The sequence below is a fragment of the Gobio gobio genome, assembly GCF_949357685.1.
Source record: "Gobio gobio genome assembly, chromosome: 24".
Lineage (NCBI taxonomy): Eukaryota > Metazoa > Chordata > Actinopteri > Cypriniformes > Gobionidae > Gobio > Gobio gobio.
In genome coordinates this window covers 33,780,649-33,807,767 of record NC_137120.1, presented here as the reverse complement: position 1 = coordinate 33,807,767, position 27,119 = coordinate 33,780,649, and the positions used below count along the sequence as shown (strand labels likewise).

The 27,119-nt window shown below is 38.4% G+C and overlaps 1 protein-coding gene across 1 annotated transcript in view; it reads right to left on the bottom strand.

Annotated features, from left to right (window-relative positions):
- Nucleotides 1-27,119, bottom strand: part of ncanb (neurocan b) — a gene marked incomplete at both ends in the record, with an annotated part of 135,038 nt that overhangs the window by 88,997 nt on the left and 18,922 nt on the right. Inside the window, 6 exons of the mRNA XM_079807022.1 lie at nucleotides 9,182-10,246; nucleotides 14,922-15,677; nucleotides 15,974-16,267; nucleotides 17,573-17,700; nucleotides 21,773-21,947; nucleotides 25,373-25,765. Of these exons, the coding sequence (XP_079663148.1) occupies nucleotides 9,182-10,246; nucleotides 14,922-15,677; nucleotides 15,974-16,267; nucleotides 17,573-17,700; nucleotides 21,773-21,947; nucleotides 25,373-25,765 (2,811 nt within the window). The remainder of the gene's footprint in view (nucleotides 1-9,181; nucleotides 10,247-14,921; nucleotides 15,678-15,973; nucleotides 16,268-17,572; nucleotides 17,701-21,772; nucleotides 21,948-25,372; nucleotides 25,766-27,119) is intronic.

The window sequence follows — 27,119 nt, the reverse complement described above, 5'->3', positions numbered from 1 at the left end:
GTGTGGATTCATATTGAAATTGCTGGATTTCGCCCACGAAAATGTGTAGTACAACAGAACTCACTTTCAAACAAAGCAGCTTTTTGTTGGTCCAAACAAAAATGGCAACCCAGGATGAGCTATAGGATTGTTCATGCATTAGTGGTGTTGATGGACTTTTCCATCTGTGTTTGATCATCGTTCTGAATCTGATCTGGATTTCAAATAATCAGATAGTAAATAGTATGCGTAGTAGTATGCGTATTTGGCATGCTGTCCGAGGAGAGGGCTCCAAGCTCGGTATTTGGCCCGAACCCAGCCAGAGACTGGGTATTTATATAGTCCTTCACTTGTGCTGATTGGGTAGACATGTTGATTGCTGATTGCTGACAGCTGGTTAGAATGACATGATGATTGGATAGATCATTTGAACGTGTTCCTCCCAAACTTTGTTAATAAAACCTCATATAGTCTTTGACAAAAGCGTGATTTTCTCAGCTTTTTGTTCAAAATGTTGCTTTTTTTATGAAACACCCATAAGTGTTGATAAAAAAGGAATGCATGAAGCTAGAATAAAACTTCTTTTTTTGTTTAAAAGCAGAGGGTCTGCTCTTTGTTTTGATATATTGCATGCTCAGATATTCAAACAACAAAATATTCTAAGGGCCATTACATTTTTGTGAAAAACGATCAAAAACCCTAGCCTGACATCGTCATACTCAGATTCTGTCACGTAACGCAAGGGAAAATGGCAGTGAGGACTCAATTGCAGGAGGAAAGTAAAGATTTATTAAATCAAATCAAAAACAAACACCCACGAGGTGGAAAACCAAACAAAACTAAACATAATACCAGGGTCAGGAAACATAGAACAGGTCAGGGAAACAGGAAACATCAAACAACGATCCAGCACAGGACTGCACACACAAGGGGATTATAAAGGGCACAAACAAGGCAGGAAATTAGGGTGAACAGGTGAGGCAAATTAACCAATAACCAGAAAAAAAGATGAGCAGGGTTGACAAGAGACCAGAGACAAGACATCATACCAAAACATGACAAAGACAAGCACTGGCTAGAATAGACAAAAGCACCACATGTGCTACACAGGACAAGACAGACATGTGACAGATTCTAGTCAGAATATGAGTCTGATACTGCTCCATTGGGCTGTGATTATGGGGCGCTTCAACCGAACCAGGAAAGAAAATGCCTCTGTACTCAATTGGATAGACCTACAACAAATCAGAGCAACGGAGTAAGTGATGTATGTTGAGAAAAGCATAGTTGTCAACATTTAAGGATACACAGAGTACTTACCAACACGATCATAATTTTTGAGAGAAATGGTAAAGGTGAATGCATATATGAACAAGTTCTCCATTTAGTAAACAAGTTCAACCCAAGCGCTCTTTGGTGACGTGGATGATTACATTACTGTTGATCATCTGTCCATCATCGTATAAAGCCCGCCCTGACAATTTGATTGGTCCAAACAGCTCTGGTTCGAGCATAGTTGCTCCACAACGGATCAAGTCCAGATAGAACTTCCCAACCTCAAATGTTGTGGGCAGGGCTAAGTTCAGCTGGCATTCAGGCTAGTAAAAACCCTGGCGGTGGCTGGCAACTCTTTTTAAAAACGCTGGTGGGGAAAGAGTAATTTTTGTTTTCATCTGAAAGTAAAATTTACCACTGCATGGTAAATGCTTGCACGCATGTATGTTATAAAGCACATTAAATGCTTTCTCTCTCAAAGTGATAGGGGAGGCTAAAATAAGCATCTCAGTGGGGTGTGGAGGGAGTCAGAGCTGTCTGGTCTATTCAGTTCCGGCAAGATACAGCCCAGTCGGCAGGGAACCTGAAGCAGCATGTATAATCAGATAGAAGAGGATACTTCATCACAGTGTTCCCGACTCAATCCAGGTCAACGGCGCACACACCCCGGCGCTGACAATGAGGCCGTTGGATATCAGGAACATCAGGCTTTTGGTTCAATTTCCGACCTGGCAGAACTCGCACTAAGTTTATCAAAACGCTGAGCGTGGGATGATGGAAGATGAGTTTACAAAATAGCTTATGACCAAAACAGGAGTTTAATATCAGGGTTAGGGCTATTATAGTTAACTAAAACTAAAACCATAAAAAATGTTACTTGAAATAAATGAACGTTAACTAAAATAAAATATTTAAAAAAGCTTATTTTATTTCAGTTAGTTGCCAATGAAACATTTCTCATTTTCATTTCGTTTAACAATGTACTAAAATAACATAAAAATAAAATAAAATGAAAACTCCAGTTACGTTAGGTATTTAGACATTCTTTAGGCATTCTGTTAACTATAAGTAACTATAACTATTCTCTCCTACTGTATTGTATGCTGGTATGGACATTCAAAAATCACCCACAGAAATAAATTGGGGAAGATTGTTAAAACCTGTGGAAAACTCATTGGTAAACAACAGGTAGACCTGTACCAACTATATCTGACGAGATTAGCACAGAAGGCAGATAAGGTTAGCATGGATACAACCCATCCACTTTCAGTGGAGTTCAAGCCTCTCCCTTCTGGTCGTAGATATAGATACCCTAAGGTTAGAACCAACCGAGCGAAAAACTCATTCATTCCAATAGCAATAACCCAATCAAATGAGGTATGGGGAGGGGTATGACTGGAGAACAAATGTGAAGTATTTAAATTATTTTATTTTATTTTTTAGTATTTTGTGATATTGTGTATGTGGATAATGTCTGTGTTGTGGTTTATGTGTCAATATGTCTGTACTGCATAACAAATTGCCTCTCTGAGGACATTCAAGTTTTCTAAGTCTAAGTTTAAGTTGCACCTGCTTGTAAACTAACTCTCATTAGAGTATTAGGGCCAGATTTACTAAACAGGGCAAATTAGTGTGAGAACGCAATTCCAGAAAAACGTTGAGCGTTGAAGCGTGACGATGGGCAAATTAATGAACACAGACGCAGCCGGATCATTTCCATAATGACCAACGCAATCTTCCCGTTAGCTTCTGGTTTAAGATGCGCTTTTTTGGGCAGTAAATAATGGCGCAAACACAAGGGAAAGAGAAACTCCTACAAATGCATATGCAATAAGGTCAGGCGCTAACTTGCTGGCTCAAGCTGTTAGTAAATCAGGCCCTTAGTAGACTGCTTAATATCCGCTAACAATTTGCTTTGATCAGACATTCTACTGACTATAAGTAACTTTGCTAGTACATGTCAAATTATTGTAATAACCAGAACCCTAACCCTACCAGTCTACTAACCCTTTACCAATACTCTACCAAAAGTTTCACAAGTTCACACTTACAAATAAGTTAGATAGAGTAAAGTAGTAGGCGTATTTGGCGTGCTGTCCGAGGAGAGGTCTCCGGTAGAGATCTGCATTCCCGTGGCTCTCCCACGGGAACCAATCGGTTTTCTTGCGGCGCGGGAGTACATTTCCAAATCAAAGACGGTAGCGGTCTGTAACTCTGATATTCTTTGGATGGGAGCGGGCAGTCTGACAATAGCCCGGCTGTCCTGACATCCTTTGACAAAAGTGTATCCGCGCTTGAACTTAAAGTTAACAAAACTTTCTACCATGAGAGAACATTCAGTCTTTGTGGTCGGATTTTGGAGTAGAGACGTTCGGTAATGAAACTGTCATCATTCTGTTCTTGCATGTTAAAATTTTTTTTTTTTTGCAGTTTGGCCTGAAGTACTGCCCCCGTATCCCTGGCTGTGGTAGGAACCAGCCCAGAGAGAGGAATCAGGTGGTGGAGGGATGCTGAAAAACTGTCGAGGAATGTGAGTGAGTCGACTGTGTATATAGGCCTGAGAGGAGATGTGTTGATTGCTGATGAAGTGTTTATTGGATAGATTATTTTTACATGCTCCTCCAAAACTATGTTAATGAAACATCATTAGTTGAGATGTAGTTACAAAGTTAATTATAGTCAACAGATTGTCTAAAGGGCACCATCAAAATAAAAAATGTTCCCAAAACTTCAAACTATTAATAAACACTATAACAGTATAGGGCTGTAATGATGTGACCAAAGTTGACCTTAGTTGCTAAGGTGTCATATCTAGGGCACTGATAAGTGGTTTCTAACTTGTCCAATTCAAACACCACCACTAATAAAGCAATACATCTGTCAGAGCCATGGTGTAGTGGTATAGCACATATTTAGAGCCATAGGACCCTATAATACACCCAGTTCAATGCGACGCCAGGTGTGACGCAAGTGTTTTTTTGCTAGTTTCAGCCAGACGCAGTTATCATTTTTACATCCAGCGCCATGTTGTTTAAATAGCAAATTCACTCGCGCCCATCTGTTCGCCCATGGGCGTGCTGGTCTGAAAACAAGGTGTTGGCGCGTTGCTATTTTGAGGAACTGAACAAAAACCTGGTCTAAAGTCAATGGCACAGTATTTTTTGTGTTAGTAATATGCGCCTATAGACGGGTGCACAGCGTGCGTACACTCTGCTTATTACACACACAGGGCAGATTCACACAAACGTTTTTAAATATTAAAAATAAAAGGATTCCTCTCTGGAGAAGCGTTCAGTCTTTCCGCTCGCAAATTCCGCCATGTAAATAGCGAATCCGCCATGGTGCGAGCGCAACTGGCTTTTAAAGGGAATGGGAGATGAGACTCTGATTGGTTTATTGCATGTTACGCCAAAACACACCCATGACTCATTAAGAGACTAGATACAACCCTTTTGGACCGTCATTAAACTAGCAAAAGTGGATTTGGACAAAAGTGCACCTGCGCCATGTGCTTCAGACCATGCACTTAAATCGTTATTATAGGGCCCTTAGTTCTCATGTGGGTGATGCAGGTTTGTGTCCTTGTTCCTGCTCTTTTTCTCATCTCGCCTAGTCTGTACTATCTTATAAAGACACAAAAGGCACAAAAATAAATAAAAAACTATAAAAGGATGACAGAAACATGTTCTTCCCTGTCCTTAAATTTGTATTTTAAAAAATAGATCGAAATATTTGCGCTCCAAGAGCTGACATTTCGATGTTTACAGCTGCTTTAGTGGGCACACATATAATAAACATCATAGTTCCTTAAACATAAGACCACCCTGTGGATCGTGTGGGTGGTGAGACAGTAAACAAACCATCTGAAGGAGGGGGTGATGTTTGCCTGGAGAGAGCCTGGCAGCTCAGTTAGCTGCAAGTACAACTGTTAGCTTGTCGACAAACAGTAGTAGCGCTCAGCGCTCACATGATCAAAGCCAAGTGCAGCACGCATAGCTTCCATGGAGACTGAAAGATACATTGGAAGCTGTCGTTCTAGCTTCCTCACCTCTGATGCAATCATTATCTCCGCTGAACTCGCTTTCAGGGCTAGTGTGAGTAACTCGCAAGTTATTAAAGCCAGATTCATGCATGCAGTGCACTACTGTGGCATTATGGGAAAGTAATGTATTCTGAAAACAGAATATTTAACGAGGGGAAAAAAAGGTAGGCGGGACTTTTCCCCATGGTAACTGTGAGTTAATACAGATGATGTTTTTAGAAACTTTTCCTCACTGAATTTACTACAGTGATCATATATTCATTGTGTATTACATTGTAGGCAGGGTGATTCATTTTAAGGAGCTGGGGGGTAATAACTCACAGGCGTTCTGTTGTCCGTCCGAACCCCTTTATAATTTAGAGTCGGGCAGTGAGCAGAATGCAAATTTTGCTCAGAGTTTCAACAACAGTAGCACACAATTGGTTGCAAATGGACTACATTGTAAAAGAATTAAGTATGTGGTATATGTGAAACCTAATAAACGAGAAGCCACAAAACAAAAAATAAAAATCGCTGGTGTTTCTGACGTCACAAACTACTTTGTAACCCTTGTAATTTACCATGCTGTGAAGCAGGGGAGTCTCAAGAGAAGCAAGCCAGGTTATCCCAGTATATTTTTCAGTTGATATGAAAAAGCAGGTACTTTTATCAATATAGCGGGTGAATTATGTTCATGATGTATATTATGAAGTTATGATAAACTATATGCCTTTCTCCACTGACGTTTTATGATGTTCAAAGTGTTTCTAAGGATGCTAATGTTTAGAAGGCCGCTGTCTGACTCGGAAATGGAAAATGGGAACATGGTTTGTGTAACATTAGCAACACATTATTTGCGGTTTGATAACGAAGTCAAACAAAAGGCTAATCATATTAATAACCGTTATGTGTCCGACATTGTAAAGAATGATACCATTGTGCAGCGTTTACTACAGTAAAGTTGAGAGAGTGGGTCCCTGAGTGAATGGAGGCGGGGCTAATTAGCATATTCATGGTTCCACGTATACTAAATTAAGCATAATAAGAATTCACAGGAAAAAAAATTCATTTGTCACATTTTGGATAAAATTATTGACTACAAGGGGACTTTAAAATAATGCCTGTTAAAATAAAATTTTAAAAGTATAACACTAAAAATTTGGTTATTAACCTGCTCAATAAAAATATTTGCACTCTGTAAAGGTCCGTTCACACCAAGAATGATAACTATAAGATAACTATAACGATAACTATATTAACGTCCACAGCAGCGGAGGATATCATTGGCTATTTTTTTTTTTTACTGTTCATCAATGGGGGAAAAAAAAGTTCTGAAAGTGATTCCAAAGATATCGTTTCTCTGTCCCGTTATCATTATAATTGTGGCGTGGACTTCTTTTATATTTAGATCATTTTCTAGAACTATATCATTATTGTTAAAGTTATTGTCCTTGGTGTGAACGGACCTTAAGAGTGTATGTAGTATTTGTATATTTGTTAAGTGCACCTGTCTGTCCCAGAAAGGCCATGTCTGTTTTCTTATGTCTGCTTTATTAACCCTTAAACGCATACCTCGGGTCTTTAGTGACCCGGGACATCATTCACTACCCTCCTCCTCATTTATTTTTTAAAGTTAGACATCAACCTTCTTAGTATTCATAAAACAATTAATTACAAACAATATAAGAAGAAAAAAATGATACAATAATAAAAGTGTCTGTTTTCCCATTAGTTTTTTGTAAAAATGAAATAGGGTCGCTAACGACCCGAGCTGTGTAACAGTGTAAGTCTATTTTTTTCCTCCACAACAATAATTTAATCTTTGATGAATGAATAAGTGCAATGCAATGTCTGATACAAAATGATGAAGTGACGTTTCACTCATAGTTACCGCAGGCAGAAAACTAAAGAATAGGAAGAATCATCAGCAAAACTTGAGCGATTCAATCAAATATTAGGGTCGCTGTCACTTCAAAATATTGATTTTGAAAATGTTGAAAATGATAGTTTTGAGAATATGTTTGAGATGGCGAATATGAGCAAGATGCTGAATGTACTGAGAAATGAGCTCTGATGAGGTCAGTGATGATGGTATAAAACATCTGCTCAAACTGAACCCTTCCAAGCTCCAAAAGGTAACAAAATACGCTTTATTTTATATATATATATAAAATCCACAGTAAAATTTATTACACAAAATAATTCCATTGTTACCCCACAGAATAAAATAGTGTGGGTCTGTAAGAGTGTATATAGTATGTGTGCGAGTCTGTGTGCACCTGTCTGTCGCACAAAGACCGATGAACATGTCTGTTTCCATGTGCAAACAGCTCCAAGCTGTGTCAGTGAGAGTGATGGAACAGCCAAGTCACATAAGACACAGCACCTCCTCGTCTTATCGCAGAGCGACGTGCTTCCCTAATTAAGGGCAGGCCAGTCTGGTGCTGGTGTTATGACTACCGTGACGGCGGCTATTTTTCAAAAACCACTTCTCTGACGCCTAAAAGGCCTCGGGGGATAGGCAGAGAACAGCAGCCTCTCCACCGGCAGATCATTGATTAAAAAGGCTTATGAACTTCCACCTGCGCTTCAGGAAAAGGAGGACAAACAGGACTCTTTGCTCTCTGTGCTCAAAAGCAACCGGGTTTCTGGAAAAAAAATCCTCTGGCAAAAACCCACTCAAATGCTAGTTTCTCTCTGAGCTGCACTGTCAGTTGAAAACATTTGTTGGATATGAGCAGCAGTTTTGTCACGTCTGTTGCCATGCAATCCAAAGTTCTTCACAGTTTTTTTTTATATAAAAACATTCAAAGCTCAGCAGCACTGATTTTTTTTAACAGACCTTGAAAAAACCTTTTGTTCTGTTGTTACATAGTTTAAAATGTCGCATCAAAAGCTGCAAAATGTACAGTCATGTTAACTGATTGATTCTTTTGTATACTTATGTCTGTTTAGATTCATTCCATGCCAGAGGTCTACTAGAGCTGCTTTCAAGATCATTACTTTGTTTGCTGTAGAGCGTTTCTGGGGTCTTAGACACTTGAAACTCCCACCTTAAGAAATCGATTTGAACAAGGGGAGGTTGAGCTTATGTATAGAGCACCATTTTAAACATGCATATAGTCTCGAGTGAGACTGGAGTCAATTACGGAACACATCTACTGGCTTCTGTCAACATTGATTTGTTTTAGACTAAGATCTCTGCCTTACCGAGACTCTCTAATTGCACTGGCCCTAACCCTCTAATTACTCTGAGGCTGCAGCAATTTACTTCTTTGCAATCTGTTTGTTTACGACGCAAAAAAAAAAAAGAACAAAAGAGAGGAAAACAGAGCAAAAGGAAGTATGGAAGAATGAAGGAAATAATTAAAAAATGAAAGAACAATAGAATAGAAGAAAGAGAACAAAAAGAAATTAAATGAACAAAAAGGAGGAAATAAACTAGCAAGAGTTAGACAGAAACAAGAAAGAACAAAAATGAAGAATGAAAGAAAGAAATAAAGAGGAAAGGAAAGAATGGAATAAAAAGTGAAAGAAAGAAAGTTAAAGAAAGAATAGCAAAATAAAGAATGGTTGAACGAAAAAACTAAAGAAAGAAAGATTTGAAGAAAGAAAGAATAAACTGAAAGAAACAGCAGAATGAATGATATTAAGAGAAGAAAGAATAGAAAAAAGAAAGAATGAAAGCGCAAAAGGGAAAAGTAAATAATGTATGAAATAATGAACAAAAGAAAAAATAAACAAAGGAACGAATGAGCAAATGGAAAAAAAACTTAACGATGAAATAATGGAAGAATGGAAATAGAAGAATGAAAGAACAAAAGATCAAACAAACAAACAAACCTCTTTTGTTCATGCTGTGAACAGGCACTTCTCTCAACACAACGTAACTGAAGAGCGATTTACCTGAACTTCTGGAGGGGCTGTTTTCCCACCCGGCGGCGTTTGTGTTTGTGCTGTCCTTCTCTGGACTTCCTGTGGTCTGGGAGGAAGGTTCCTCCATAGGAACCAGTTTGGATGTTATCCAGCCATGAGCTGACACAAACGACTCCGACCCTCCTGACCTGAACTCAGCCTGATTTGGATCAGGACTCATAGGCTGAACCGTAGGTCCAGCTTGGGTTGTTGGTACCGTAAGAACTGTCGGTAGTGGCGTATCTACTTCCTCTTGAACCACAGGTAACCACGTGCTAGAAATGGCTGGATCTGGAGTACACAAAATGTCTTCGGTAGTGGTTTCTTCTCCAGACTGGGAAGGGGTGACTTCGGTTGACATAATTGTTTGTCTGTCCTTGCTGGGAACGACAGGGCTCGGTGTGGTGGGCATGTTGTAAGTTTGTACTTCCGGTGCCCTGGTCAACTCTACGTCTTGCTTCCGTTTAACGAAAGGCACATTGACTTTGTTCGAAGGATTGTTTTTGCGTTTTTCAATGGGCCGAAGGACGTACGCAATTTCCCCCCTGGCTTCCTCAACTGTGCTGGCCGGTTCCACGTGCTTGGGTTCAGAAGAACTGGAAGCGCCAGTAGGTTGGGTCGTCTGGAGACTCATAAGCTGCCATTTGACAGTGGTCTCCAGCGGGACGCCGTGGTCATCGGATCCTTTCATTTGGCTGTCATGGGTGAACGGTAAGTCTTTCCCTCCACTTCCCTCTGCATCTTTCTCTTCCTCTGCAGATAACGACGCCAGAGGACCTTTGGGAATAGGATAACTGTCCTCGTTCAAATCTTTCCCTTCCCCGGAGAAGTTCTCAGGGTTGTTCCTGGAGACGGGAATGGTCATGATCTCCAAAACACCCCTTTTGGCTTCCATTGGACTGCTTGTTTGAGTTATAAAATGCCTGTTATTGCTTGGGGAGGCTTTCAAGGACTTTAGCGCCCACATTTGTTGGCTGCTCTTCATTGAACCGAAGCTTCTAGATGCTAAAGGACTTGAAGAAAGAGTCGGATCTGCCGTTCCTGATCCAATTGCTCCTGCAGGGAAACCAGACACTGTGATTAACGTAGCTAGGGAGGAGATTATTTCATTTAAATGTATGTTTAATTAGCAGGCAAAATATGCTCCCGCCCCAGAACTATGGTAATTAACTTTAATGCGTGCAGCTCGATATAGAACTGTCATTATTTATCCGTCAATGCCCTGGAGATATCCAGCAATTAATCTATCGGTCTCAACACACCTATCTTTTAAACAAACCCCTGTTTCCAAGGAAAAATGAACTACAAGCGTAGCTAAAATGACCTTTATTTTCTTCCCAGAGGGTAACACTTGACTCCCGGCTGAAACAGGGATGAAATGTACATTCATTTTGAAAGCAATCCAGGTAATAAGGCTTTTTTTCTTTATGTTGCCCCGGCACAAAGAACTCGTACATCATGCACCTGTCCAGTGCTATTAATTCCCAATGCTTTCTAACAGTAAATCTAGACAAAATAAGACCCAAATCATTATGTTCATAAAGCAAAAATATCTTGATTTACACCATGAAGTGTGCAATAAAGCAAAAATACTGTAAGCACTTGACTCTTAAAGCACTTGGTCCTAAACAAAGATTTCGCTGGCTGTGTGGAAGAAATATTTCGTTACCTTAAGTATTTACTTTAAAACGTATGCATGGATAATTCAGATATCTGCTAAGGTAACATGATTTGCCTTAAAGGCAACAAGCAGCGTTTAGCGTTTAAGCCACGAGAATAGATATTCACAGACCATATGTTCGGTACACAACATGAAATATTAAATGATAATGAATTATTCAGGACTGTGCTACATGGACGTGGTGCAATTTACATAACCAAGTAATTGAGCAATTAATGATATGAATAACTGATAACTCTCCGCCATCACACGACTGTGATGGTATTAAACATGTCCAAGTGATGTATAAAAGCAGTTACTTAAATAGCATCTTCCATTAAAACAAAACTGTAAACTCGAATAAGTTGGTAAACATACATTTTTTTAAGTTAAGTAAATCCCCCAAGTAAGATTAATCTTGCACAAAAAAAACCCATTATATAACACGTAATTTTAGCATTTATTCTCCCTTTCGAGTGTCATGGCAAAGCATGCTGGGAAATAGAAATCCCAGCCCAGTTTCAGGTAAATTTAAGTTTGTCTAAATTAAAAGAGACAAGTTCATAAAACTCAAAACAATGAAACAATTCAGATAACTTAAATTATCATTTCCGTGAACTCAAAAGAAAAATAAAGTTCTAAATATAATTTAGATTGAACTAATTTGTTTAATTTGAGTTTGCCCTACTCAAACCAATGTTGAGTCTTAGGGTTTACAGTAGGGCTGCACAATTTATCAAATTTCTAATCGCGATTATGATTATGGATGCCACGATTACGTAATCGTTCAAAGCCACGATTACAAAACAAAAAATTCCACTCACATTACTAAGAGGTGTGTTTGGAGCATGTTAAGTTGTCTGGTCGAATGCACGCAAAACACCAGCATGGTAGCCCCCGCCATTTTAAAAAAGCCATGTACACAGCCTATATATTAACGAGCTCCAACTCTTGCCACCTTTGCCTCTTTTGCCTTGCTTAGTTTGGGACACTAAATATTCAACTATATTACTGATCTGTCCACATTGACACTATTTGAGAACTGAGCTGGATTACATTACTGTTTTCTCCAGAGCGGCTGTACAGATTAATCAAATTCTGTTGCATTATTTTCCTGTTTAACACTGTGAAGCTGCTTTGAAACAATCGGCATTGTAAAAAGCGCTATATAAATAAAGGTGACTTGACTCCACAAACATGGAAAACAGTGATAGATGGACCTCTCAAACTTTATGCTAAGAAGAAAATAAAAGAAAGGTAATTCGCGCCGTCAAAATAAAAGTCAAAACAACAAGCATGGCTTACATCACTTCAGAGTGACTGGCGGTGCGAATGCAATCAGGAAAATAACCCTAGGGCAGGGGTAGGTAAGTTCAGTCCTAGAGAGCCGCTGTCCTGCAGACTTTAGCTCCAACCCTAATTAAACACACCTGAACAAGCTCATCATTGTCTTCAGGATTACTAAGGCCTAGTCCACACGTACACAGGTATTTTTATAACCGGAGTTTTTCAAGTGGACTGAAGCTTCACACACTTGCCTTACTATGTTGTATTATTGCATTCTGGCGCCTCTGTTCTGCAATACAATGAGATAACTGCGCATGTATCTGTATAGGCTACATGTGATAAGCGCTATTAGCAGAGTTATTAAAAGCTACGTCCGCCATTGCATAGACTCCACTCATGTAACGTTAACGTTAAACAAAAGCGATAACGGCGCACAAACTGATGTCAAACAAAGGAGAGAACGGCGCATATTTTGACTTAACAAGCCTAAATCTCCGGTTTCACCATCCACACGACAACGCTGTAACCGGAGTTTCTAAAAAACTTCACCCTGGCCGGAGTTTTCAAAAAAGTCCGGTTTCAGTAACCGGATACTGCGTTTGCGTGTGGACGAACAGCCAAACCGCATAGAAAAAGCTGCGGTTTTGAAAATACCCGTGTTCGTGTGGACAGGGCCTAAAGCTATAGGCAGGTGAGGGTTTTTCAGGGTTGGAGTCAAACTCTGCAGGACAGCGGCTCTATACTGAACTTGCCTACCCCTGCCCTAGGGGAACATTTAGTTTTTCAGGAAGAATTAAAAAAAATATATATATATAAAAAAATGGCATGCATTTGCTTCAAACTATGGTATTAAGCTATTCAAAACATCATTAAATGTACATTTTGATAACCATAATTAATAATCTCAATTACAATTTCAAGGGAATAATCGACGATTATTATTTTTGTCATAATCGTGCAGCCCTAGTTTACAGTATAGGAAAATTACCCATATACAGTGGCCCCAAACAATATTTGAACTTGTAAATAAGATCAAACCAAGTGGCATCCACAAAAAAAGCTCCAAAAGACTTTTCATAGCCATTTTTCAAGCTGATTTTTAGTCACAATTTTGTGATATAAAGTTGCATTGTGATACAGTCCCAGTTATTATGTGAAATCATAGCAAGCTATTGCAAGTGTGATAAATGTATGTCCCAATTTTGAGATACAAAGACACATTTAAGAGATATAAAGTCGCAGAAGTCATAATATAAAAAGTCCCAATTGGGAGGAAAAGCAACAATTTGAAGATGTAAAGTTTCAATTGGGGAAAAAAAAATCCCAATAGTGAGATACAAAGTCACAATTGTGAGAAAGGCTGCGACTTCACTTAAAAAACGGCTGGGATTTCTGAATTCTTTACAGCCTCCATGTAATGCAATTCGAAACAAGGGGAGAGACGGAGCGGCATGCAGCGAAGGGTGAAATAGTCAGTGAATCCGAGCTCTGCTAAATGACCTCTGCTGGAGGAAAAACGAACGGAATCAGTGCCTTTTCTCACACACCCCTCGTCCCTGGCGATGATCACGCCTTGTATAATTGGGAGAGACTTGGAGTTTGCTGCGGTGCCTGCGGTTTCGGCCAAAGCACATTAATTAGATTCGGAAGTAAATAATGCATGCTGACTAAAGCTGGATTTTCACCCGACATTAAACATTAATGTTCCCTGTTGCATTTGGTTTGCGGGGAGGATATTTGTACTGATGATGCCTTGAGAACGGACTGCTGCCAAAAACCCATCGCGCTAAAACCACACCAGTTAGACATGCTTCAATCCCAGCCTATAGGCTCGCAACGGTCTAAATTTTCAGAGGTTGGATCCCATTTTGCTTTCTCCTGCTATGCAGCTTTACTTGGCACGGATTTGACAGACATTGATATCCATTAAAAGCCCTAGAGCAGGAAGCAAGAATACATCTCAGCACTGTGACCTCTACAGCGACCCTCCCACTCTCGTATTCCAGAGAAGGAGTTGTGTCGGTGACCTTACACTTCGATGGCTTGTGCCTAAAGGACCATTTGCAGCCATATTGTTTTTAAAATTCAACTGCAAGTTGTTGTAGGACATAGTATGCTCAGGGACAGTCCGTTCAATGCCGAAATGTGTACCTGAGTTCAATTGAAGAAATACTGGAAAAAAAAGTCCTTCCAGTAATTTACAGTGAATAAAATAAATGTGGGTAACAGTGACAATTGTGAACTAATGTAGGACTTTAAGACAGTATAGTATTTTGAACAGGCTGTACCACTTTCCTTGAAAGCCTTGTTTCCATTCACAACAAATTAAATAGTGTTTTTTGTTCTATTCACTTCATGTTCATGTGTGTTTCTTCAACTATAGGCACTTTTAGACTTCAACAGTTTTCACATTCTCACTAGTATTTTTTATTTCTACACTAACAAATGTGTTCTTTGTATAGGAAATGATGCCACAAATGAGTGATAGACATAACAAAAAAATAGAAAAATAAATCTAAAATGATATGCAATAATATTCGTGTATGTTTATTTCAATATTTGTTTGGATTATCAGAATGTACTCATATTTTAAGATTGAAAATGTGCAATTGGGAAAATCAATTAAACAAGTCTTTTGAAAAGTCTATGTACTTTTAATAAAAATCAACCCATGAGACATAAAGTCGAAGAAAGACCCTTATACCCCCAACCCCCAAACCATAGTCTTGAATAATTTGATATGCTTAAACTCTTGTGCTTAAATTCTGGATGAGCCTATCATACCTTTGGGGGGTCCGCTGAAACTGTCTGTGAAGGTCTGTGAATATGGATGATCCATATGAGAATTGCTTGGACTCTTTATCTCCTGCTGTGCAGCCATTAGGACCACCTCCTTCTCCTGCTCCAAGAGCTCTTCATCTGGATCTGATGAGGAAGGATTATATGAATATCCCTTAGTATTTGGCTCCACAATGGCATTATCAGCACCTCCTTTGCTTGTTTTCCCTCTACTTGGCTTCGTCCTGCCAGGTGGGACCATTTCTGAGGTTCCTCTGTAGAGGCTGGACTCTGTGGCTGGTATCTGAGGCTCTCCCGTCCCCGTCCAGTACCTAAATGGCTTCATGATTGTGTTCACAAAGTTGGAAATGACGCTGTTGCTGGTCTGAGCTTGCGTAGAGGAGGAAGGTGTAGTTGAGGACGGGTCAGGAGATACATAGGGACCATCGGGATCATCTGTCTCCTCTTTCGCCGAACCTCCTTGAAGATTCTCAACAACATCTTTAGGACTGTCTTCCCAGTCTACAGACCTTTCTTCAGGCCCAAGATGAATTACGACATGCTCCTCTGAGATTTCCGAAGATTCATTGTTTATGATGGACTTGAAATCTTCCTTCTCAAGATCGACAAGACCGGTCCAAGTTGAAGGTTCGGGGAAGACTCCGTTTCTTTGGAGCTGCATTTCTTCTTCGCTTGAAGAGTTCAGAGCGGAGTTTTCTAGGGTCTTGTGGAGTATCGCCGCCTGCTCTTCAAAACTTTTCTCTGAAAGAGTAAGATAGTCTCGTTAATGAAAAAAACTACAAAGCAGATATCCGTCCGTGATACAAATTTAACCTAATCCTCATGTTACATTTTTCTAATGTTCGTGAAACGCTTGATGTTGCGGCCTATAAATTATTCTGAAATATGTACCGAAATGATATATAACAGATGTAAGAGAATTCTTCATGAAAGTTTTAAAGTGGGAAAAGAAAGCTTCTTCAACTCATCATTGAGGTCAAAAAACCTAAAAGTATATGCCTGTTCAGAAACAGAGAAAGGCCACTAGTTCAACAAACCTTGATAGCAGAAGGCATCAAAGAGATCGGTAGTTTCTGGGAAGCCAGTGCGGTTGGGGTTGTGGTAAACAGTCCGTACTCCTGGTTCGTCCCCTCCACAGTTACGCCGGGGCAGGTTGATGGGGTAACGCACACTTCCGTCGGCCAACCAACCGGGGTCACAGCGGTCTAGGCCACCCTGCCAGGCCAGGTAAAGCTGCCCGACTGTGGCCAGTTGAGCTCCCAGGGTGTGGCAGTGAGTGGAGGCAGATGCCAGGCTCAACTTCTCTGGCACACTGGTGTGGAATACTTCACCTGGAGAGAGAGGAAAGATGGAGAGTACATGCGATGTATAAGTGCTAATTCCTCATAAGAATGCTGCCGTTTGTAACATGAGAACTATGAATAAACCTTATAAATAAACTAAATTTGGTTGAATATTCACAAAATTGCATACAGAATCCATTAATACAATACCCATTAAAAAGGTAATTGCAAAATTTTGAAAAAACAGAGTATTGTTCACTTTTTTTATTTATTTTACTATTTATAAAACTTTTTTTTTTTTATAGTGTGAATGCTGAAGTGCTTTTGAGAGAAAGCGGTGTTTAATTATTTTCACAATAGCAAAGTTATTACTTTAAAACTCTAACAGAACTGGAAAAAATTAAAGCAAAAAAACCTTCAATGTCTTTTCAAAACTTTATATGATGTACTTTGTATGCCATTTATCTTCTATACTTGGACCACTTCTATACTTGTGTATTTCATACTCTTGAATTTTTTTTTATTATTATTTTCCTTATTCTAATCTGGATGTTTGAATAAAATAAAATAAATAAAATAAATTAAAATAAATAAAATAAATAAAATAAATAAAATAAATAAAATAAAATAAAATAAAATAAAATAAAATAAAATAAAATAAAATAAAATAAAACAAAATAAAATAAAATAAAATAAAATAAAATAAAATAAAATAAAATAAAATTAAATTAAATTAAATTAAATTAAATTAAATTAAATATTACCACAAGTTAGAACTTCTAAGTAATATAAAAGGACAAAACAAAATTATTTCTATTCTTCCGATGGATGGATGGATGGATGGATGGATGAAGGAGGGGATGGTTGGACAAACAAACAAACAAATAAATAAATAATATATATATATATATATATATATATATATATATATATATATATATATATATATATATATATATATATATATATATATATATATATATATATATATATATATATATATATATATATATATATATATATATATATATATATATATATATATATATATAAAAATATTTTATCAATTTAAAAAATAGTGAATATACCAGGCATTAAACTTTTAAGACAGTTTGGAATAATACTTCACAGTAGGAGACAGGACTGTCATTCCTGCCTGAAACACATGGATGTGCACTTTAAAAAAGTTGTGGCATAAATCGTTGGGCTGAGCTGAAAGGATGGTGACCTACTTAGGTGTTCAGGGAGTTGAGAAACAAGCAGGTACATGCATCTACGACGTCTGAGGCTCATGAGGACATTTAAAGACACAGTTTTGGATGACTGAGCTGTAACTGAAGGCATCTGTGGTACCTTGCAGGCTGTTGGCGAAGCAGTACACATCAAACATCTCATCGGGGGCTCGGCTGCCGTAGTTCCTCACGCCAGGTGAGTCCTCCCTGTCGCCGTAGCAGCCAGGCCGAGGGGACTGGATGGGATACCTGGGTAGGGAGCCAAAACAAACCAGGAAGTATTTCCAAGGAGGGGAGGAGTGAGTAAGATAAACTGTGCAATTACTCGAAAGCGCATTGATTTGGAAGGCGCAGCGGTGCTGGCTAAAGTCTGATTAAGAGATTATACACGGCACTCCAGGGTTTCCGAAGAGAAATAGCAATGGGGGTTTCTTGCGCAGCCCAAATATTGAAGTCAGTTATATAAAACCATTAAAACAGCCTACATATTTTCCATCCCAGTCTAGAGATCTCTGATGTCTCCATACGCTTGCGCTAATTGCGCGTTTGCGTCTTCACTGATGTGTAGCCAAACTTCTCTGGAGATGGCCCAATTAGAGCTCTTCCAGGCAGGGAGGGAAAAGCTTGCTCACGCTTTTATGCGGTGAGGGCCAGGCTTCCCGGCTCAATTATGAGCTGACAATATGCAGTAAATATGAATGTTGAAATCAATAGCTTTCTGACATTCAGCCATGCAGAAATGGCAAGCCTGAAGAAACGGTGCTGTAATACAGTCAATACATTATAGATATTACGATTAATTAGAGCGGCTGATTATTAAATCCCTTTGAGCCCAGGATTCCTTCGGAAGAAAGCTGCGTTATTCTGTTTCATGCCAGGGGGACCAATTTTTCTGCAAGGCAGCTGAAATTTTTGTCTAATATGTTCTGATCTACAAAGTGATAGTTTTATAAGTGACATTAAAAGGAAGATTAAGAGATTCCCTGGGGAACAGAATTATGTAAACATGTTCAAAGACGTCTTTACTGCCAAATATGTGCATGTGTCTGAATCTGGAAAGTTTTTTCAACTTTTTATCATATACCTTGTATACTATTTATGTTATAGACCTGTAACTAGGGCTTGACATTAACTTTTTTGTGGCTAGTGGTTTTCCAAAGTTACTAGCCACTGCATTTTCACTGGCCACGATTTTGACATCGATACCACGGGAAAAACAGCCAATTAGATATTTTTTATATTATCTCATAATTATTAGGAATATTAGGCTGCTCTCACTTTATAACCTGACACACTGATCCATTATACTGTTACACATGCGTTTTCTTTCTCAACTGTTTACATTCACTTGAAACAGAACTGACTGTGTTTAGGTGAATACTCACCAAGACCGGCATTTTGATATTATTTTGTGTGTAGGGGAGGGGAGGCGGGTTTGTGTGTCAATTCGTTGTTGGAAAGATGAGAGAGCGAGAAGCGCAGCTGGTATTGTGTATCTATTCTGCGGAAAATGAGTATTGTAAGCGTTTCAGATTTCAGTATCGATATTAGGGCTGGGCGATATGACCAAAATCTCATATCACGATATATGTCATCTCATATCCCGATAACGATATGTATCACGATATAGTACCGTTTCTGTAAAGTCAATCAATTAATAGTTTATACTATATTGACCACATGGAAAGGACTATTTCTTTTTTACATTTTAAAATATGTACTCATTAATATGTGATTCATTTTCTCCCTTTATTTAGAGGTGTTTGTCATTAAATCATTAATTTAAAGCTGTAGTCCGTAACTTTTTGCGCTCTAGCGGTTAATAAACAGAACTGCATGCATCTTGCGGAAGAACATTGTCCCAATATAAACACTTATTATAAGTGCACCATAATGATTCAGGGTGAGACAAAAACACAGTTTGGAAAATGGATTCATGTTGTACATTCTCATTATATATTTTTTGTAAATCTGTAAAAAGTTACAGACAGCAGCTTTAAAAGATTTTTTCACAAACGCTGATTCATCCAATAACGAAACAAGTCGTGATGAATGAGATTCAGATTATTCCATCTTCGCGAGTCTCATATGGTGTGCCGCAGGCAAAAGCCTGTTCGTTTTAATCTGTGGTTTATTTTTAGCACCTGATGTAGGACTGGATGATTAATCGAAAAGTAATCGCAACCGAAATTCAGAACCTCTAAGCAACGTAATTTTTCCATGTTGGTTATTTCGGTTTTTAATCCTGTTAATACTTTCCCCTTAAAAACATACTACAGCGTGTGTAGACACGTGACTCCGCCCTGTCCATTCAGTGGCATGGAAGCAACGCGGAGGCAAACTCAAACACACGCAGACAGTGTCCTCACGAAAGTGTGTGAAATGTATGTGTTTAAAGGCTTGCCAGTTCGAACATTCAAGTGGTTTTACACCATTCAATAACATCAATATGGAAAACATGGCACTTCAGTTTTCTGTGACACAGAGAGCAGAGCCCTGAAGACAGATCACTTTCGTCTTCACTAAACTAACACCACAAAATAAACGAAGTGCATAATTTGAAACAATAAATTTGATTTCATCCATCCAATATATATCGTCATATCGCACAGCCCTAATGGATATGTATCAAAACATTGATACTTTTAACAACGCTACATTGCTCTTAGTTTTTTAGTTAAAATGCCTTTTAAAAAGACTACAATTTATATGTCATATATTAAAAGAAAAATTTATTCTATATATCATATATATAATTCAACCAGCCAATGTGGCTAATAGGAGTGACTGCGTTACATGCCACTGCTATAACAAACCCCCATTTGGCAGGTGTTAATGTCAAGCCCTGCCTGTAACCTGTATTTTTTTCATTGTTTGTGTGCAACCATAATAAATAAAATACTAGATGTTTGTCAAGTAAAAAATAAAATTAAATAAAATATTCTTTAAAAATTGCCATGTTGATTTTTTTTAATAAATATAAATACACTAAAGAAAATGTAAAAAATAAAATAATACAATATTAAAATATTAAATAAATAATTAAAATGAAAAATAAATAAATTCGGAACGCAATTACACAAACATGTTCAAAGACATCTTAAATGCTAAATATACATGCACATTTCCAATTCACCCTTCGCTGCGAGTTTGATTGACAGGCGTTCTGACCAATCACATCGCCAAATCTGCCGTTTTGTCCGACAAAGCAGTTAGGAGAGTTAGTAGATTAACGTCGGTGGACTTGAACTTGAAAAACGGTGTGTACTGATGTCTCTCCGCGGTTGAAATTACATTTCTTTTAGTGTTCATTCATGTTAATGTGATGCTTATCAATGAACTAGAAGGAAGAGACGATCGGTTCACGAGCAGCTTTAACGGAGGCGCTACAGCGATCACGACACATCAAAGAGCCACAAAACGGTATAGAGACAGAGCGTATTTAGGCCACGCCCACACCGGGGGGGGAAACAATCCAACGCTCTCCATTGACTTTGCATTGCGGGAGGCTGCCTCATTGTCATTTCGGACTTATAACAAAAAACAGAACAATGTCTAAAAGCTGATAGGTGTACAGCAAACAAGCTAAAAAACACAGAAATAAGTTTTTGTAAGCTGTCGACCCAAAAAAAATTAGTGTTTAATAAGATAAAAGTGGATACAGGCAATATGAAGTGAAGCTTCAGCAGGAAGAATGGGTACATTTTGGGATCCTGACACTCAGTATGCCTCAATATGTCTATGTGTGCAGTAAACATTTTGTCACTGTTAAGTATCAAAATGTCCGTTTTATATATTATATTTACTGTCGCTGATTACGTTCCGCTCTAGTCGTCGTAGTTCTCAGGGTAATATGACCCACACGCTCTGTCTCAATGGCCTGAATCCACTTTTTTGTACTTAAACGCTCGTTTTTTGGGTCAACAGCTTATAAAAACGTCTGGGTTTTTGCTTCTGGGTTTTGTTTAGCTTGTTTGCTGTACACCTTGTCACATATCAGCTTTTATACATTGTTCAGTTTTTTGTTATAAGTCCGAAATGACAAAAAGGCCGCATCACGCAATGTAAAGTCATTGGAGACGGTTTGATTGTTTTCCCCCCCGGTGGGCGTGGTCTTCAGATTATGACGCGTGTCGCTCTGTCTCTATTTGTTGTTTCAATTTCGTTTCATATTAAAAGTAACTTGCTCTGGCCTGTCTGTTGGCATGTTGTCAGTGTCCTCTTTGCTCCGTGATCTATTTTCTCTACGTGTGTGGTGTGAGAACGCCAAGGCGAACGGTCGATTGTGGTTCACAAAAAAACGGACTAATCTCATTCTGACCTCACAGTCTGGTCTGACAGCCAACCGGCATCACAGTTGTCGTATCCGTCATCAAAAGTGGCCTGGAGCTGGGCCGGCGTGGCGATATTCGCAGAGTTCTCCCGACAAACTCTTGTGGCATCTGAGAAGGACAGCGCATAGCGGTCGTGGGGCGCGCGGTAGTGGAAAACCACTCCTGTGTGAGAAAAAACAGATAGTGAGGTGTATGATGGGAACTATACATGTACATAAACAATTTCCCAAGTGTAAACAGCAATTATAGGTGTTTAACTTGATGCAGGTCTCTTGAGATTCACTAAATGTCTTTATTTCCTAAAAAGTTTCCACCATTCCTCAATCCTCTGAGAATGACAACAGACAGGAACACAGAACAAAAGAAGTGAGATATGAGATCCCAGCACCAGTTCTTTGACCAGTTAGAGGACGGGCTTCCAGTCCACTGTACAAAGAAATGAGATTCCTGGGATTGCTTTTGAACTGTCCGTCTGCAATTCCCAGATCACATCGGTTTGTAGTCCCATTCGTCCTCTACTCCGAACCCCACGTGTCTATAACCTCAGCTGTCGGCTGCCATCCCGCAAGAACGAACAAACATGAAAGGGACAAAGGAAAATCCTCAAAGCTAGGTGGGCCAATTTATAGTGAAACACTTCAGACGACGTCTTGAGGGGAAAGATTTTAGTCTCTTGAGCAACACGGCCTGTTTCTTACCCAACCGTGCCAGCTATGCATGACGCCCCACTTCAAAGGGGCATGGGAGAAAGACGTCTCCTTCATTTTTTCATTTCCTTCCTTCCTTTTCTCGTCCTGCTTCTTTTTTGCTTCCCATTGGAGTTCAGGACAGGCTCTGAGCCTTTAAAAATATTCACTGTCTATGACAAACATCTGGGGGTGAGATATGTGGGACTCTCGTCCACTGAGGGATGCCGCATCTTATTAAAAAAAGGGGTCAGAGTTTTCACATCTCATTTCCCGAAGACATAATTCGAGGAGGGTCAGAAATATGACCAGTTAGCTAAACTGTTGTTGAATTCTGTTTGAAATATATCACAGAATATGTCTGTAGGTTAGCAAAGATTCACTCGCTTATTGTGTTAAATAATGCAACCTTTGTTTAATTAAATACAAAATTATGCAATTAATTAGACTGCACATATGTGGACGTATTTATACGTTTAGTTCCCTTCATCATTGATTATTTGTGTTCAAAAATACGATGTTGTAACACAAGGTCTGAAAATGTCTATGGCTGGCGAAGGCCTTTATTGACAGCGTTATTGTGATTTTCATAAAAGCCTGCAACAGTAATGGGAACTTTGTTTCAATGCTTTAATTGGTGAGCTTGAACTAATTAACCATTCAAACGCGCAGAGGAGGCGGTTTCTGTTTTGAAACGAATAAGTACATGAGTATGCGCTTTTAAAGTATTAACAATGCTCTGCTATCTCATAATGCATTTTTAAGAGCCACTCTGTTCAGAAAAGTAATCCATGTTAGGGTTTTTCCAATCAGAAATTATGACTTTAACATAATGGTCCATTTCGTTCCCCTGCTGGATGCCATTTAGTCCACATTCATCAAAATTGTGTTTATGTATACATTTATTTTTGTTTTCTAAATAGTTGAGTGCAATCCTTTCTTTTTTTTTACTGTGATAGATTTCTCTCCTATATGTATATGTATATATATATATATATATATATATATATATATATATATATATATATATATATATATATATATATATATATATATATATATATATATATATATATATATATATATATATTTTTTTTTTTTTTTATTATTTAATTAATCAAATAATTTTCTTTTTGTGGTATTGTTTTATTTATTATTTTTACTCCTTACTATAGTTATTAGTATTTTATATTTTTAGAATTTTATATATATTTTTATTTATTTAAAATGAAATATAATTTTAATTTTTTAAATATATATATTTTTTCTATTTATGTGAAATTTTCATATTATTTTTATTCCTTACTTATCATTATTTTATATAATTTTTTACTCCTTACTATGATCATTAGATTTTTTTTACTTTTATAATTTATATAAATTTTATTTAAAATGCAATTTGTATTATTTTTGTATATTATGAATATTATTGTTTTCTCAGTATGTTGGCTTATATATACATATTCTACCACGTGTTTTACTATGATTATTATTAGATATTTTTACTTTTGGTTTTTATATATTTTTATTTACGTAAATTCAATTATAATTCAAATAATTTCCATTTAAATATTTGTATTACTTTTATTATTATTTATTTATTACATAAGCTTACAATTACACAATCAGTGAATTTGTCATAAACTGGGAGGTTTGCGCTATATGGCACAATAGCATTGAATTTCACGAATCTATAATGATCATAGTCTACTTTTGCGCTTAAAAGAATGGCACTAGCTATGTTTCCATCCAAAGTTAAGAATATAATTTATGCGCAAAAATGCTATATAGCATAAAACATTTGCGAATAAAGCACCGTTTCCATCCAGTGAGTCGAAGAGAACATAATCGTCACTTCCTGATAAACTACCGCTAAAAAATCACTAAGAAACATAGGAGAAGCCACCATATATAATAATTTTCGCATATAATAAATTATTTGTGTCTCAGAGAAACTCGTGCGTCTCAATAAACTTGTTGTCTTGCTTTCAGAGGCAGATGCTGCAGTTTGGGAACGCAGTCATGTAAGACAGTTCTAGGAAGGAAATATACAGAGCATCTTTGACAACAGACTTCTGAATGACCAAAACAGCATTTCGCTTTGCAAACAAGATTTTTCTGGATAGTACAGTTATGCTGTTACATGGCGAAAGTCACATGATTTTTTTCCATGCACATAGCGGAATTTATTCTGTAAATGCATTTCCATCGTAGAGTATGTGCATGTTTTCGTATCGGATAGAAAATTGATCAGACTCAAACGAGCGCATACGTTTTTATGTGCATTTTTTTAATTTATGCCTATCTTGCCGTTTCCATTCAGCATTTTTTAATGCGATATCCCAAAATGAGCATAAAAATAGGTGGATGGAAACATAGCTACTGACTGCATTTAGCACCTGGTTAAACCCGTTTGCTTAGTGAACAAGACGCAGGTTTTCGTGCTGAAATGTGAAAAATTCTGTTTGACGAAGTCGTCCCATGCACATTTCCGCTCCACGGCCTCGTGCTAACGCAAGCATTGCGGTGCATATTGGCAGCGAATGAAGTCTAACTAACTTCATCAAGGTTTTGGCAGAAATCTGAGCATGCAGAAAATGCAGCAGCTGTTTGGTCCATGCCTCCTTGGTCTGATCTGATGGAAAACACCTCCAGATGTGCAGGAAAACCAATCCTCAGCACTGAGGACTGTAATTACACCAGTTCTTCAGATTAAATATTATATCAAGTCATTCAGCGAGCGCGCTTCACCCAGAGGCCTGCAAAACCGCTGAAAAGGGAAGTTAATTGCGAGACAAGTTTTGCACAAAACACAAACGTTAAGAAGAAATAAGTCAACTGTGAATCTAATTATTATAATCACAGCTGCGTGTATTAGCATTCTGTGGAGCGCTACATTACCCGTGACCTGAAGAGGCACCGTATCTTGTTCGTCATTAATGCCGACCACGACCTCACAGCGGTACATTCCCGAGTCGCTGGATCGCAGGCCTGTCAGAACCAAGCTGGCATTGTAGCGGTTCTCCGGGTACCCCGGCAAGGTGACGCGACCCTGGAAGGCTTTCTTCACCTTGATTATATTGTCTTTAGCCACCAGAATCGATTGCTGCTTTTGTAGGCCATCTGCGCCACGCTGACCCCACAGTTTGGTCCATTTGATGCGGGGCGGTTCGTGAGAAGCACTCGGGCGCAGGGTGAAAACACACGGCAGGAGGGCCATACCCGACAGAGGCTCCTGGACCCTCTGGTGAGTCACTTTACGCATGTTCACCACTGTGTCACAGCTCACCATGCCTGAGAAAAGAGGAAAGACAACAAAACGGATCATATTTAAGCATTTTAATAATGATAAAAAAAGTTTCTCAATAGGCACAATAATAAACGCGAGGCTGTTGTTCAAAACTTGAATCAGAAGGAAATGAACAAGAAATAATCATATAATATTTTTTAAATATTGCACAAAAAGACCTTACTAAAAAAGAGGTTCCTTCCATATCTTAAAAAAAGAAGAAGCAAACAACATGGCCATGCTACTTTTTTCATAGTTTTCAACTACTATATTTAGCCAAATGAGCCATATATGACAGTGCTGTATCCCACAATGCAATGCAATTCCTCCCACCTCTCAGACTCTTTGCGTGCTTGGGTGTTTCCATTTATTTCCTTTGTGCGTCACTGCTATCTTACTCTGAAGTAAACAAGAGCATGGACACGGATGAACTAATAGAGTCATCTATTTTGTTCAGTTAAAATTGTGCACAATTTTGTTTTTGTTAAGGCAGTATATTTTAGCCTAGAAATCTAGACGCACCCTAGCGGCAGAACATTTATTTTGCGACATTCTGAGAGCTGGAAAAACCAAACTCTGGTCAGGCCAATCACAGCGTGTGTAGAGTCGGTGGGCGGGCTTAACATAATGACGTTACCTCACAGCAGAGTTGCGGAGGTTCCGCGTGCTACTTCTAAACAAAGAAGCTGACGAACAGCGGTCTTTTGAATTGGCTTTGGCCGCGACTCTGGAAGACTTGGAGTTAAGCTTTTCTTTGAGAAAAGAACAAATAACGGCACTGAAGTCATTCTTAAGAAAAGAAGATATGTTCGAAGTTTTGCCGACCGGATACGGCAAAAGTCTATCAACTAACATTCGCTCGGCTTTACTTTCTTCTTTACTCTGGTTGGTTGTGGCGCAATCCATTTGCGTGCAGAGGGAATTTGAAAGACAACCGTTTATCCCGCCCCTCGGATTGAGCCCTGTCAATGGTGAGTTTCCAGACCCAACATCTTGATGTGGGTCTGGCTTGTCAGGCTAAGTATATTTATATTGTCCCATATAACATTTTAAAGACTAATTATGTGACAAACTAATAAGTAGCTTTAAGGTCTTTATAGTAGCGGTACTGCCCTAACAAAATCAAAATTTTGAGCATGTTTTACTGTACCAGTCTTTTTTTATGAGCCACTTAACTTAGCATATTGCATGATTAGCCTGTTTTGTTTGCGCGGTTTCTCAATCGCACAGTTAAATTTGTTAAAGCGAAAACAAGGCCTTGAAATATGACGTACTGTACAAATGAAAGAACTGTACTATACTGTACTAAAGTACTATGTACTGTACTCATTTTGCTGTACCAATCTTTTTTTTTATGGA